Genomic DNA, 16386 nt, shown 5'->3' with positions numbered 1-16386 from the left:
TCCTACATGAAATATTGCAAAGAACAATGGTCATTGGTTTAAAATTTACAACAACAAAAAAGATTCATAATTTTCCAGCATAGGGAAGTTTTTGTTCTAGAGTATGAACATGATCATTTTAAGCTATAGGGATTTTTCTGCCAAGATAAAATATTTTTATATGTAGTACATATGTACATTGATCATGAAAGCAAAATGTTGTTTTCACCGTGAGAACTCCCTTTTTCAGCCCGTATACAATCCTGCTAATGATGCCCAGGTGGGAGTGCCAGCCCCCACCATCAAAGTGTCCAGCATGGGTAAGAGAGGACTGATTGTGGAGTGGTACATTGACAATCGAGAGGAGTCTGAGTACGAAGTTCAACAGTACATTGTGAATATAGTGGGACGAGACTTTAGTGCTGCAGATATCAACAGCCACATTAGGTACCTCTCCCCCTACCCCCTCTCTCTCTCCCTCTCTCCCTCTCTCTCTCTCTCTCTCTCTCGTCTTCTATATTGTATGTTTTATAACAGACTATAAGTTACGAGCATTTATTTTTTTTCTAGTTTTGAGTGTAACCTTGTGGATAACAGAGGTCATGGCATCAGAGGAACCCAACACTGTTGGACGATGGATGGCAACAAACACAAAATCAACATCCAAGGTCTCTACCCAGACAACACTTACAGGTATGTTCTTAACTGTAATCCATTACTTTGGACTTTACCTTACTTTCCAAAACAGTTGTATATCTCCAACAAAACATGATATATGATTTCAGCAATCAAATAGCAATGTTTGCATCAAAGCATTAGTTGCTAAGCATGGCAGGTTGGAAAATTGCTCTGATTTCAAGTGGCCATTGTAATGACATTTTATTTGAGTTCAGGTGAATTTAGAGAGTATTTTGATGTAGAACGAAAATAAATTACCAGAGATTCTTTTTTTTAGGGTGTTTGTGGTTGCAAATTACGGATTCCGTGACGATGAAGAAGACCAGAAGCCGATTGAGGTCCAGGCGACCTCCCCGGTCATCTATTACACCACCATTGGACCGCCTCTCCCTCCCTTTGTCAGGGTGCTCAATGTGGGACTCTACCAGGTAATATATGATATAGCTACCTTATATATACACAGAAAACTTAATTCATTGTTTTTCAGAGTCTATCGGCTATCGTATATTAGTTTCCATAATGTATTTTCTGCCCACCCTCATACATTCTGAGCAGACTTTAAATAGAGCTACTGTGCACATACATGTACAGTGATCGTTATAAATCTTAAAAATAGCCCTCACCCTTCACTACTCTTCCCAGATAGTAACAGGTTGATATATTTTGATAAAGTGACTTTTATAAGCCTACACAATTTTTTGCACACAACTTCACAATTGATAGGAACAAGTTGATTTATTTTGAAAAAGTGACTTTTATAAGCCTACAAAATTTTTGGCACACAACTTCACAAATAATAGAAATAGAGATATTGAATTCACTTCTCTGACAACCTTTCACCGAAATTTGTTTCATTGTGATATCTTTAATGAGATTTGTTGCAATCTTCAGGCTACAGTTCAGTGGGACCCACCCCGCCTACAGAGTGGGCTGGAGTTGCTGGGTTACAAAATCTTCGTGGACAACAAAGTTCTCCGCGGGCTTCAGAGGAGGGACACCAGACAGATGGTCATCAACGACTTGGTGCCAGGTAGGAGTTCTCTCCCTTTAAATTTATATCGGGTGGTTATGAATTGTCAAACATTAAGGAAGTTAGAGTTCTAGTTTTACTGGCATTTCATTGTAAAAATTTTTAACTGTAATGATTACCCGGGGTAGTATTAAAATGTTAGTTACATCTTATTGTTGGCAAGATAATGATTAACAATGATTATTTATAGATTTTCATCAAACATTTTTTCTTCATTTTCAATTAAAGAATATTTAATGCAAATAGAGGTGTTGAAAACTTAATAATAAATGTAAGACAATATTTGTTTTTGTAGGAAAGACAATTGGGGTGTCCGTCGTAGCTGTCCTGAAGCAGAGTAACATAGAAAGTGAACCGTCGCGACAGGTACACATTACCTGTCCCAAGAGACCACCTCCCCCACACATCAGCCAGCAACCCCTCCACAAACACGGCAGTGTGCTGATTGCCTGGGATAAACCTGGTGGGTTCAGGAGGGCCGTAGCTCAGGAGGGAATCACTAGCTACAGGTCAGTGACTGTGTAATTCGAGACTACTAACATTATGAATAGTTATCTATATGATAATAAAATTTCAAAATAATACTAAAAAATGGGGCTTTTATTTTTATAATTATCTCCCAAACTCTACACTCCAATAGTTTAAAGAGTATATAACTACAATTGATATGAATGTTTTTCTAATGATCTAAAATTTTAAAATTTAGAGTACATGTGTACATGTACCCAACGAATAATTAAGTTAGTATATGTTCAGGATCGACATTCAGTTGAGTATTTAATGTTAGATTGTTACAAGATTGATGGTAATTTTAAAACCCGTTTTGGAAAGAAGATTTTGAAAAAAAAAGATGTTTTATGTTGTAGAATCTATTTGAATGATAAATTCTTTGGAAAAATTGATGCCTCTACCAAGATGGATCGTCAAGGATACCAATATGTGATCACTGGCCTCAACCCCGAGGAGAGCTATGATGTCAAGGTCAAGGTATGAATAGATAATTGTACAACATTTCAATTTCATTATTAGTACCTGTCATTCTTAAATTGGACTTCAGAGACCCAAACAATTTGTGACTTTGAATGAGCCAATATAGGTGCTTCTTTAAGTTAACACAATTGTTTGTTGGAATAATGAATTATGATGAAGATTTATTTCATTCTATAATAATGAAAATCTGTAACACATGGTTATTACCAAATAGTTCAAAACTTACATTCTCTAAATTCAATAAGATTTTGATCAGACATGCAATTAAAGTTCTTTCAATTATTCCAGTGCCCCCCCCCCCTAGTATGAATGAAAATGAAAAGAAATAAAATGCAATTGAGTTTAATGTGGTATAAACATTCTTGCCTTGAATTTGACAGAGTATGACAGGCCAGAAACAGGTAGACCCCGACCAGCTACACATCTTCTGTCTGAGTGAGAGCTCCTTCTCCAACACCATTCCTGTCCAGGCCCCCGCCGCCCCCAAGTCCCCGGAGCTCAGGCTGGAGAGCATGACCCCACAGGGCATCAGGGTCACATGGCTGGCCCCTCAACAGTACGGGGAGGCCGAGATTTCTGTAAGTTACTGATAAAAAAAAAACTTACTCAGTTTTTATAACTTGATTACTTCCCTTTGATCAAGGTTTTTTAGTTCAGGTTAGACTTTTAACTTCTTACAGTATTTTTAATATTTTAAAGATAAAAAACTCTAGGTCAGAACTTTCCTACTAAAGGAGAGTTCATCATTTTAAATAACCTTTTCCAATGACTTACTACATGTAAACTTGAGCTTTCTCGTAAGTACTTGTTGTTACGTAAAGCTCCCATGCTCTTTGACAGGGTTACCGTCTGCTGAAGAACGGCAAACTTTATGGACATGTGATGGGGCCGGAGGTGAATGCAGTGGACATCACCGGGATTTCCCTGGGTGACAAAGTCGTCCTTCAACTTGTGGCTTTGACCAATCACCCAGTCGGAAAACTGGAGCGAGCTCTTCTGGAGATTGAAAAAGACGACTCACCACGGCAACAAGGTATTGTAAGGATAGCAGTGGAAATCAGTGCTCCTCCAGTTTTATTTTTTATTTTTACAAATAGGGTATGGAAGAGCATGAAATGTATACATTTCTTTATTTGACGAGATTTTATTTTGTAACTGCACAGATTCATTTTCAATTGGTGGTTTAATTATTCTTTTGACTTTGGAGCTGGCATAATGAGTGTTTCTATTAACACAATTTAATAACTTCTCATTAATATCTCAAAACCTATGATTAATCACACAGGCTCTTGATGTGAAAACATTTTTTTTCATAGATAACTTCCAATGCATGTACTACAGTGTATTATACTGAAAGTAAATAACATTTGACTATCCATTCTATTGAGTGATTTTTGGCATTAACCTTTTTTCATTATTTAAATAAAGTACCTGTAAATTAAATGTTGTGCACTAGCTATGTATGTAAGTAAAAACTTAAGGGTCTTCCGAAATTCACTAAATCTAATCACCACTATCTTGTTGAAAAATCAATATCTACCTAGTATATATCGTATATGTTGAATATAATGCGCTTAGAGTAATTATCATTACTTATATTCAGATCAATATTTTTAATGTCAAGTGCCTGTGGTTGAACATTGTGCCTTCTTTAGAATCACACCTGGTTTTCTACTTTGTTCATCACTAGTTTCATGTTGATTTGCACATAGCACGACTCACTGGTACCGACCAAAAAGTGTTCACCCTAACCAAGGGGGTCAAAACCAAGGGCTGGACAAAAACTGAGTCAACTAACAAACTGGAGGGTAACTAACTGGACATTAACTAACTGCATGCTACCCCAGTATCAGCTACTCTAGTAGTACAGCTATAGTGCTAGTGATTATCATGCGTTATTTATTTCATGAATTTCTTACTGTAAATAAAAGGGGGGCAATCATATAAAAAAGATGGTATTTAGTTTCCCCCCCCCCCCCCCAAATTCAAGTTTAGTTTCAAAGGCTGCCACATTTTATTCCATTACCAAATTATTAAAAGGGGATTAACTCAATTCTTCAAATTTTAAAACAAATTTTTTTAAATTAACCCCTTTTTCATTTTTTCCCCAGAAGAGGGTTTGATATACAAGTATGTTATATGTAGTAAAATGTATTTTAAGTTATAGTATCACAAGTTCATATGTTTGTCAGATATGCAAATTTGCATCAAACTGCAAATTCTCACAAATGGCAGCTACCGTAGTTTGTTCATCCTGCAAAAATGTTTCAATTCATAACATTTTTTAGTGTGTATCTACATATATTTAAACAGTATGACTTATTGAAAGGATCAACAAATGATTGATCAGTAATTAGATTTTCATATTGCGCTACATGTATAAATAAGGATATTTGAAGCTGAATAATTAATGCTTAACTCTTTGCTTTTTCATTTCACCTTCATTTCTATAATCTCATTGTAGCAAGCTAGAAGAAAGTATAATTAATTCTACTCTGCTTTTTTGTCCAAAATGCAGTAAATAATTTTTCTTTAATTTTGAAATGCCTTTATTTGTGTTTTATTGTTTGGTGTACCATGAACGGGACTTATGCAGACTGGCCCTTCATGATCTGCAGATTAAATGCAATTTTTTAATTGACAAAGTTTAAGAATATTAATTACATTTTTCATATTACATTATTATTCACTACAGATTTGCTGTTGGGAGAGAAATACGCTGGTTGTCGCCCGGGACCCAAACTAACTGTCCACTACACGGGGCTGGTGAAGGCACCCGACGATGTGTGGCTAGAGCAGGTCACAGGACACTCCGCACTCGTCGTCTGGAAAAAAGGTAAACTTTTGATTTAGGGAGAGGACAGGGGATGGGGGAGAGGTAGTCAATGGTGTACCGGTATGTTTTGCTTTGGTTCTTAGCTTAGACTTTTCAGGTCAAAAGCCATGTGGTAGGAACTTAAAGTGTAAAATTCAACTTTATGTACCGTTAATTGATTGTAATTGTACATGTCTATGTCATTTGCAATCTTGACCTAAATATCCTTGAACTTTGAGAGGTACCGAAGGTCACAGTCTGGTTTGTTTAAATCTGGACGTACTGCAAGGTCATGGTCCTCTTTTAATTAGAATATATAAACTTTGAACACATTTAGCAGCTCATATGTTTGAGATTTAGATATGCCATTGAATATGTTTAATGATTACCGTAGAATTGGGAAGATACTGTCAGTGATAATTTTATAGGGGCAAGAACATGATCGATACAAAACATGCTGCATTTATTTATTATTTTTTGTTGAAATTTGAAGAACTAAAAACCAAATCAGCGCAATAACATCATGCAGCTGCAGAATAGTTAGGTGACATTAAGAAATCAAAGCTGGATATGATTATGCTATAAATTTTTAATATCCATTAATTCAATCAATAGAAGAGATGCGCTAGCTTATTGTCAAAGCACAAATATATAAACCCCCAAAGCTAATAATCCATGGCAGTACATGCTGTTTTTGATCGAAGGTTATATTTACAGAGGATAATTCGGTGCTAGGGTTTAATTCCGTCAGTATTGTCCTTCGAGCCATGTTAGTAAATAAATGCGATAATCAAGTTGGAGACGGAAACAAAAAACCAGCTAGGTGCCGTCAAAGTGTGACAGTATTCTAACAGTCGTGAAAAAAGATCGGGTTTAACAAGGTGATGAAGGTTAGAAATAACAGCATGTTGGATCAGGCGATTCTATGAGTCTGAAACCAAAGCACGCCACCAGATCTGATAGAAGCGTGTACGCAGGGTTTGAATAAAAGACTCGCATGAGGGTCCTCTCAACGCACTGCAAAATGCATGCCCTTTAAAAATCATGGTTGGATAGGCTCTTGAGTTAATGGCAAGATGATCTAGAGATGATTCTTAAAAATACACTGAGTTTATCTGATCCTTGATAATATCGGGATTTTTTTTTTATTGTATGGTCGCCCGTCAGTTGTCAGGTCGTAGGAATTCAGAAATATTTAGAGAGATGGTCGTTGGTTATGCCAAGTCATTAAATCTTAGATAACAATATAGGTTACCAGAATGGATACTAATATATAATAGCCAAAGTCGGGAGTGAATTCTTTGTACACTATGTAGGAGAAGATAACAGATTTTGATGGATTTTTATGACTTTAAAAAGGTGATACTGTTGTCATACAATGAAACAATTTGAAATATAAGAAATTTAATTTAACATGCATGTTTTTATCTGTCCTATGATTTTGTGATCTTTCGATGTTAAAGAGTTAAAATTAATGTTAGGTTAGACTTAGTTTAATTATTGAATTAAATGTTGAACTTTATCTTTTGAACACTTTAAGGTATTTTTAAGTTTTGATTTTTTCTCTCTAATTTTTCCATTCAAAATTTAAAAAAAAGTTTAAACAAAGAATATTTAAAAAACCAAACATAACTACTTAAATCTCCTTGGTAGCTAATTGTGAACCATTATTTACAACTGTTTACCAATAATAATTTCAAAATAGCTTTGCTTTGTTACCTGTGTTATTTCAATCAATTCAAATGTATTTCAAAGTCTGCTGCTTTTTGAAACTACCTGTCAAGTTGTAAATATCTATATATAAACATAATATGGAAATCAATAGAAATGCCATACAAACGTTTAAGCAACCATCGTGGCTGAGACATTAAGATTATTCTTTGATCAATTAGTTTTTCCAATACGCCTGCATGAACTAATAAAACTTATTCATCCAGCATTATATGGTGGTCAATACTTCAAAATTGTACATTAATTTTCTTCTGTTTAAAACCAACCAGGATTATACACATAATAGACCATTTCTTCCTCCGAGTTTGACTGCCTTTGTTTTGAATTAAATGCTTCAAGCTGCGAGACAAGACAACTTCTAGATCTTTCAAACTCTTTGTCATCAGATCTCGGATCAGTCTGCCTTTTTTTGTTGTTTTGCAAGAGTGAACGAAAAAATACTCTAGGATTATTTAGCAGCAAGTTCATCAGACTGATGTGATATAAGGCTTATTTTGCTCTGAGATTCAGGATCTCATGGATAAAAAAAGTAACTGCCATGAAGAGAAAAAGAGGAAGAGATCAATCTAAGTGGGTTCCTCTGACCACTTGATCTTCCCCGAGTTCAATACCAAGAGGGAGAATTGATTTTCACTTTTACACATTTCAAAAGAAAGTTTAATGTGTGATCAACTACACGGAATGACATTTAAATGCAGCCGATTTGCCGTGTTTTAAAATGACATTAGATACACAATGGCTCTCAAAGTGTGAGGATATATTTGCTCTTGAAGCTATGGAATATTGCACTTAGTGTTTCAAATGTATGAGGTAAATTTGCTGTCTCTTATTTTCTGATTTGAAAATGGCCATTTTAAAAAATCTCATGAGAATCAAGGGTCATAATGAGGGGATTTACATGATTTTTTATTTTAGATTGAAAACCGACTCTATTGAATGTAGATAATCAAAAGTACTGTAGATACCTGGTTAATATGCAATATAGATTCACCAAAATTTAATTATTTAGGCGAACGTTTTTTTATTAGTTGGATTACGGATCCGCCGACCGAATTTTTTTGACTTTTAGAAAAAAAATAAAATGCACTTTTCCAAATTTTTTTTTACTGACCGACATAAATTTAAAGAAATACAAAAAATAAAATAAAATGGCTGGTGAAAAATATCAATAAAAACCACATAAATTGGTTTCATTCACGAAAAAATTACCTTAACTTTTACACTTTCAGTTTTTCTCAGTTAATTTCAAGCCTCTCGATTCTCTTTATTAAATTGGGGGCGATATTCGGCCCCATTCCCAACGTGAAAAGGCATATTTTCCCCCAAAATTGAGTGTTTTCCCCAATTTGAGATCGCCCAAAATTAATAACGTAACTTAAAAGAAAACTATACTTATTCTAAATATATATTGTATATTCAGCAGTCATAAAGGCACTGTGAATATGTGCAACACTACCGCGTTGTAAACTGTTTCTTGTGATCGGTAACTTAGCCAGAATTTCCTTAGACAGAGATGGTGTAATTTTAAAAACGATGTTTATTAATTTACTTTTTTTTCTGATATTACAGTTAGTTGATAAGCTGTTAGTAGTTTATAATTCTGCAGTAAATGTTAAAATTATTATAATTTTTTTTGTCTAAACAGATCTAGATCCTCTACAAAACGGTAGTAAGTGGGTCAATGGGTTGGACTAATACCCCAAATACACAGAAGTACAGAGACTGATTTAATAAATATTGTCAATAGGCTAACACAATCAGGAAACATTTATCTGTAAAAGGTATAAATACAAATATAGATTAAATTTTACATTAATAAAAATAAGATTACTTTTTTTTTTAAATTCTAAAAAATTTTTTTTTTATTATTTTCTATGCCATTTGACATATAGCAGGCTACTAAACACAAAAAACCTTTTGGGAAATTTTACATCTTCAGTCAGTAACAAACTTGTATCACACACTGTGAATACACTTTTTTCCTTCTCCTTATTATACACACATGTTCTCAGTTTTAAAAATAATTTAAAAAAAAAATAACTTTTAAAAAATCCTATCAATATACCCTGGTTTTTGTTCAGGGGACTGTACATTAAGCAAGGAAAAAAATTCCCAATTTCTATCAAAACGTTGCATTTTTCCCAATCCATTGGCCCCGGCCCCAGTACCAAAAATAGGTGTGAGAGGCCTGAATTTGTAAATCGTGTGTCAATAGAGGTGTGAGACCTGCGGTTCGGAATGCCCTAAAAGTGGCCCAAAGACACACTTAAGCATGTGTACATGGAATAGTAAATAAAAAATCAAACAAAACATAAGACTTATTTTATTTCTTTGAAGTTTGCCATGTTTTTTTTTCTTTTTTTTTTCGACCTACCGACCCAATTTTTTAAATAAAAAATCCGTAATCCAATTTAAAAAAAAATGTTCGCCTTAGTTAGCGCGTTATGAAAATTTGTATGCACACACCGCTGCAGTTTGAGAGTGTATACTTCAAAAAATCATGATTTAATGCTTATACAATGTATTTACATTTTTTAACTTCTTGCCTTGTCTGCAAATATGATTCATACCTTAAAGTTCCTATCTTATCCTAAGGGTAAGTTAATATAAATGGAAGAGCCACAGTAACAGCCACAAGCGTGAACTTTGATTTTCACTTGTGACGTTGCAGTTTACAGCGTTCAAAGTTTGTGACGTCATAATAAAACTTGTCAATTTGACCTTTGACTTCTTGTTGCATTTAGAGGCATTTGAAGATCACAGAATTTAATGGAAAAACACAGTAGAATGTAAATATATTCATTTAATATTCAAGATCTCAGAGGGAAGTATGCATGTATATAAAAATGGAATGGATAGAAAACACAGAAAACAAACATGAAACTGTAGATTTTATTTGTGAATATGTAAGTCCTGGTAACAAACAAATATTTCACTTATCACTTTATGAAATGATATGGACTGTGTTTGCAGTGATAATTTACACTGTATGTTTGCAATGGCTACTGGTTTGTTCAAATATTGAGTACAGAACATGAATTCTAGTTGACTGACCCCTAGTGTTTTGAAAATACCGTCAAGTGGTTGGTGTATTTGATCTATAAATTTCCTTACTAGCGTACAAAGTACACTGTCAAGTGAATATGTAAAAATGAGATTTGGTTCAAACCAATATTGACTATTATATGGTATATCACTTTTTCGTCAATACCAACGAAGTCTTGTAGAACAATTGGAGAAAAGTGATATATGTTGGCTATAGTGGATTTATATACGTCTTTGTTTGCATTGCTGGGGTCTGGTTGCACATTTTAAATGTGAACAAGTTTACAAAGGAGAAACTCAGATGGACAGAGCAAACACAATAAAATTCTGAATTGAATCAATGTTCACAGATTTTATAAACCCTTACATTGCGTCGAATAGCAGATTGCATAGTTGTCATTTGACAGAGGGTTTTTTTAATTAATGAAAACAAAAATATTAGACATCTTTATTTTTAAAAAAAATTGCATTAAGTTATACTAGAATTATCTGCTTCATTTCAAATCAATTTGATTTGAATTAGTTGATGTCAACATTTTATTTCTCTGACACATATTTAGTTGGTAAAACATATGATTAAGATTACTTGCGTATTGAGAAAAAAAAATCCCACTTCTTTGTGAAGATCTCAACATATTAATTTTGATGTATTTCTAAATTCGGAATAATCAATCTGACTTTCCCAGTGATAATTTTTGCAATTAGAACAATTCTACTTTTGACTTTTGTATATTTCTCAAAATTCTGAAAAAATTAATATGCTGACTTTAAATACCAGTGCCATTGTAAATGAATGCAAGGAGCTGTAATAGAAGACCAGTTGCAAGCTTTATATAAATAATCATTTTGCTGATTTATTTCACCTCTTTGATATTATCAATTTGAAAGTAATGTCTTTTTACGTTATTTATTTGCTTCAGACTTTTAATCCTTTGAATTGCTTAGCATAAATTTTTATATCAGTTTTTTAAAAAAAAAAAAGGTGTGAAGTTTGTTGACTAGGTCAATATTCATTTGATAATTATATAGTGCTGCAACAGACAATTTTTAAGCCATTTATTGGTCTTGGGGGCCCTTTGAAGTCAAACTATTGAAATTCTGTACATCAAAATGTTTAAAATGATATAATTTTTACATTTCATAATTTCTTCTTTGCTATATTTACATGACCTTATGCTCTTTGCACTGGTAATCAAGTAAGGTGAATAGAAATATCATGTACCAATGTTACATTTTTAGTACCGGTATTTGTTCAACAATTAATCTTCTGATGCTATATCACAATGGATTTTTTTCTTGTGTTGGCAATTTTACCCATGGAAATTTGGTCCATAATACATCAATACACATCATAGTTAATACAATTTGTCTGCTTCCCAAACTATTGCAAGATTCAAACAAATCATTCTCGCAAACTCTCCCCGAATCTACAAGACTTCATTGCAAAATTATTCAAGAGTCTGTCACCTTAAAGCCAAAGAAAAATATTGTATTTAAACATTTACTCTGAGCAAATACACCACGATGGTGTCGGAGGCTTTCTGTCAATTGTACTTGAAGTTGCTACCGATTTCAGTAAGTGCTTTCCATTTATTAACCTTAATTGCAATTGGTATAAAATGTCCCATGGGGGATTTTTTTTCTGCTTGATGAGTTGGTTTTTTTTTTTTTTATGTGAATACAGATTACGTTTAATGAGGTTTGGTTATTGTGTAATATGAAGGTGGTGGTAGATTAGATTTTTTTGTATTTCAGAATTGTTATTTCAAAATTTCAATTTAACAATATCCAATTTATTTCGAAGTTTTATTAAAAATGTTATTCTGCACTAAGTTAATCATCCAAGTCAAAATGAGCAATTCCATCATTGAAAAGGATATCTAGAAAAAAACATGTATCAACTGTTAAGAAATGATTGTTCCAATACATGTACTAAGGAACTCTGGTGAATATCATTGACGTATGAGATGATTAATATCTCGATTTCATAGATAAAAGAAATTATTTTTTCAGAAAACGTTTTATTTTTTTTTTAATATCACAAAATTTACTGTTTAATTTTTTCACACCACATGTTAAAACAATTTCAGACTATTCTGTTGAGCTGAATCATTCTATCCACGAACATGATAAGTTGAAGTTTCCAGTCCCAGGTGAACTTACAATAATTAAGAGAGAACTTGTGTTTAATATGGCAAACTTAAAATGGGAGCTTTGATGCTATATATGGCATACTATTAAAATGAGAGCTATTAAATGTGTTTACTGTTGCAACTGACATTTATCATCAATAATGTTATATCGTTTTCTAAATTCATTGCAAAACTTCCTTCAGCATAAAGTTGTATTGCATGATCATCAAATCATGAAATCAATAATTATACTAAAAATAAATGATATTTCAAAGTTTGCTGTGAATTGGGTTGATGGTTAAAATTTACAATGCAATCATGCTTTGGGGCTACAAATTGGCTTCCTGGTTGCCATGGAGAAAAGAGCTGTTTCATATACAACATCTATAATTATCGAGTACATTTTCATCAGGCCATATACCAATGTACTAGAATGTTTGACATATTGGTTTCCATGTTGATGTTTGCGATGTCTAAAAATTATCTAGACTGAGATCATTCATAACTGATACTAATGATTGCTCAGATCTTGAGTTACAGTTCATAATCATAGATAACGTGGGGCTTCAGTGTGTTCCGAGATAATGCATAAGAGTGCTTTTGATATAAACGCTGTGCACTGATTTGATGGAAAGGATCAACTGATATCTTATTATACTTTCTTGTTTGTATTTTGATTTCAATTTTAACAAAAAAATATCCAAGCATTAAAAACAACTTCTGCAAAAATTCACATTTGTAGAGTTTGTTTAAACTGTAATTTGTATATTTGTAGGTACAACATATGTATCGCTAAAATCTGCCAATGGGATTTTAATTGTGGGTGTTTGGGGTTTTTTTTTCAGAGGACAACGTACACGGTCACTTTGTGCGCCCGGACCATTATGTGGTGACCTGGTGGTGTGGTGATAAAAACGATGTCCAGAGCGAGGAGACAAGAGGTAAAAATACACTTGTGCATACGGGGGAAAGTAATGCACTTACCTTTTCTGAGAACTGATATATGGTAAAAAGGGGTAAGAATTATGCTGTAAGCATACAATGTAGAAACTCATGGGGTTACAAATGGTAAAAGTTCAGATCTGGACGGAGTTTAAGAATTCAGTAGGGTAAGAATATTTAGTATACATATTGGTAAAAACATATACCGGTATGTAGAAGGGTGTAATAATGCAGTACATTTAAAATTAGAACTTCAACACAAGAAACTCAAGGTAAAAAATTGACGGAAAATAGGATACAAATGATTAATCATTATGATAGCTTGGTACCAAAGGTTTCTGTTATTAATATGATTTAATTATAGAAACAGACATGATAGTTAATATATTGTTTAATACATAGATTATGCTGAATAATGTGTTTCGCATAGAACTAGTTAAAAGCCTTTAGGGTAAACATGTCACTACAATTTAAAATCTTTTAGAATTGAACAAATGGATGGGCCATCACTATGCTACTCCTATATATATAGCATTTAAAAAAAAAAGATATATATTAATTCAAAAGTTTTTTGTCAAAAAGTTTGAAGTAAATATATGCACTCAACTGTACCATTTAATGCATGAATCAATATGTGTCGTTATGTTGAAAGGCAAATAGAGCTAAAGTGTGAAAATAAATGTTTAACATTGAGAGAAAAAACGAGCAGCTTTGAAGTGTATGGTCCTATGTGAAACCCTGGCTAGCTTAGTTCTCCATTATTTATTTGACAAGGATGTGTATAGATATGATTTACGGAAGTTAATTTCCATTTACCACAAACAGTACCTCTTTGTAAAAAATTTGGTGCATTTCGTGAAGATCAGATTCCCATTTCAAAAAAGCATGAACCATGTTTTTAGAAAGATGCTTACTTAGTGATGGCAGAAACTTTTGAATATTTTTGATGTGAGGTAGAATTTTTTTTCTCTTTGATTTTGCAGAGGATCACATTCTGATCACTGGTCTTCATCCAGCAACAACCTACACCATAGTCGTTGAAGCGCGTCGTATGGAGAACTACAGGGTTGAAGGTCAGTATTCCTTCAAAGTGCATTATTGGTAAATGCCATATTCATGTTGATCCTGTGTTTATATGGTCTATTGCATTGTGATTTTCTAAAAATACACTGGCATTAGGGTTTTCCTGACCAACATATTGCTGATCAACTAACAAAAAAATCTACATCTGTTTCAGGAGAGGAAAATGACACCACGAACAAATTCATATTGACCGCCCAGTCAGACACCCTGACCCTGAGGACTGCCCGACCCCCTGACCCACCCAGTAACCTGTCCATCGCCGCCTCCACCTGTAACGCTCTGCGCCTCGTCTGGGATCCCCCTGTGGAACATGGTGTAGAAATCATAGGTAAGTTTTTTTTTATAAAATTATTCTTAAGCTTTTTATTTTGTCATATCCTATCATTTTGAATATATTTCAAAGGCTTTAGGCGAACGTTTTTTTATTAGTTGGATTACGGATCCGCCGACCGAATTTTTTTGACTTTTAGAAAAAAAATAAAATGCACTTTTCCAAATTTTTTTTTACTGACCGACATAAATTTAAAGAAATACAAAAAATAAAATAAAATGGCTGGTGAAAAATATCAATAAAAACCACATAAATTGGTTTCATTCACGAAAAAATTACCTTAACTTTTACACTTTCAGTTTTTCTCAGTTAATTTCAAGCCTCTCGATTCTCTTTATTAAATTGGGGGCGATATTCGGCCCCATTCCCAACGTGAAAAGGCATATTTTCCCCCAAAATTGAGTGTTTTCCCCAATTTGAGATCGCCCAAAATTAATAACGTAACTTAAAAGAAAACTATACTTATTCTAAATATATATTGTATATTCAGCAGTCATAAAGGCACTGTGAATATGTGCAACACTACCGCGTTGTAAACTGTTTCTTGTGATCGGTAACTTAGCCAGAATTTCCTTAGACAGAGATGGTGTAATTTTAAAAACGATGTTTATTAATTTACTTTTTTTTCTGATATTACAGTTAGTTGATAAGCTGTTAGTAGTTTATAATTCTGCAGTAAATGTTAAAATTATTATAATTTTTTTTGTCTAAACAGATCTAGATCCTCTACAAAACGGTAGTAAGTGGGTCAATGGGTTGGACTAATACCCCAAATACACAGAAGTACAGAGACTGATTTAATAAATATTGTCAATAGGCTAACACAATCAGGAAACATTTATCTGTAAAAGGTATAAATACAAATATAGATTAAATTTTACATTAATAAAAATAAGATTACTTTTTTTTTTAAATTCTAAAAAATTTTTTTTTTATTATTTTCTATGCCATTTGACATATAGCAGGCTACTAAACACAAAAAACCTTTTGGGAAATTTTACATCTTCAGTCAGTAACAAACTTGTATCACACACTGTGAATACACTTTTTTCCTTCTCCTTATTATACACACATGTTCTCAGTTTTAAAAATAATTTAAAAAAAAAATAACTTTTAAAAAATCCTATCAATATACCCTGGTTTTTGTTCAGGGGACTGTACATTAAGCAAGGAAAAAAATTCCCAATTTCTATCAAAACGTTGCATTTTTCCCAATCCATTGGCCCCGGCCCCAGTACCAAAAATAGGTGTGAGAGGCCTGAATTTGTAAATCGTGTGTCAATAGAGGTGTGAGACCTGCGGTTCGGAATGCCCTAAAAGTGGCCCAAAGACACACTGAATTACAGTCAAGTCGTACCCAACCCGACTCGCACCCAAACCAACTCGTACTCAAATGGTAAGGTCGTACCCAAAACTTTGTGGTTCACTCGTACCCAAATATTTGAGTACGACTTCACTAGTCAACTCGTACCCACGGGGAAAAATATATTTATACTAAGAATATAAAATGAATGGCTTTTATTTGTATGTTGTTATGTTTTGTATATTATCGATAACATTAATATGCGAATTGTATAACAAATTTAAAAGAATTTGTTATAAAAATCTAGTATACTATAGTCCTGTACTT

The 16386-nt window shown here is 33.3% G+C and overlaps 1 protein-coding gene across 7 annotated transcripts in view; it reads left to right on the top strand.

Moving 5' to 3' along the window:
- Positions 1–16386, top strand: part of LOC105321045 (uncharacterized) — a 62869-nt gene that overhangs the window by 34059 nt on the left and 12424 nt on the right. For 5 of the 7 annotated variants that reach the window (XM_066081750.1, XM_066081749.1, XM_066081748.1 and 2 more), the window contains 14 exons: positions 230–426; positions 550–672; positions 935–1085; positions 1549–1687; positions 1983–2196; positions 2554–2674; positions 3058–3255; positions 3518–3710; positions 4390–4485; positions 5373–5513; positions 12359–12421; positions 13246–13341; positions 14326–14415; positions 14580–14753. In XM_066081750.1, the coding sequence (XP_065937822.1) occupies positions 230–426; positions 550–672; positions 935–1085; positions 1549–1687; positions 1983–2196; positions 2554–2674; positions 3058–3255; positions 3518–3710; positions 4390–4485; positions 5373–5513; positions 12359–12421; positions 13246–13341; positions 14326–14415; positions 14580–14753 (1996 nt within the window). The remainder of the gene's footprint in view (positions 1–229; positions 427–549; positions 673–934; positions 1086–1548; positions 1688–1982; positions 2197–2553; positions 2675–3057; positions 3256–3517; positions 3711–4389; positions 4486–5372; positions 5514–12358; positions 12422–13245; positions 13342–14325; positions 14416–14579; positions 14754–16386) is intronic. The other 2 variants (XM_066081752.1, XM_066081747.1) reach the window with 1 other exon arrangement.

This window comes from Magallana gigas, chromosome 4, assembly GCF_963853765.1.
Source record: "Magallana gigas chromosome 4, xbMagGiga1.1, whole genome shotgun sequence".
Taxonomy (NCBI): domain Eukaryota; kingdom Metazoa; phylum Mollusca; class Bivalvia; order Ostreida; family Ostreidae; genus Magallana; species Magallana gigas.
This window is presented reverse-complemented; position numbering and strand designations above follow the sequence as displayed.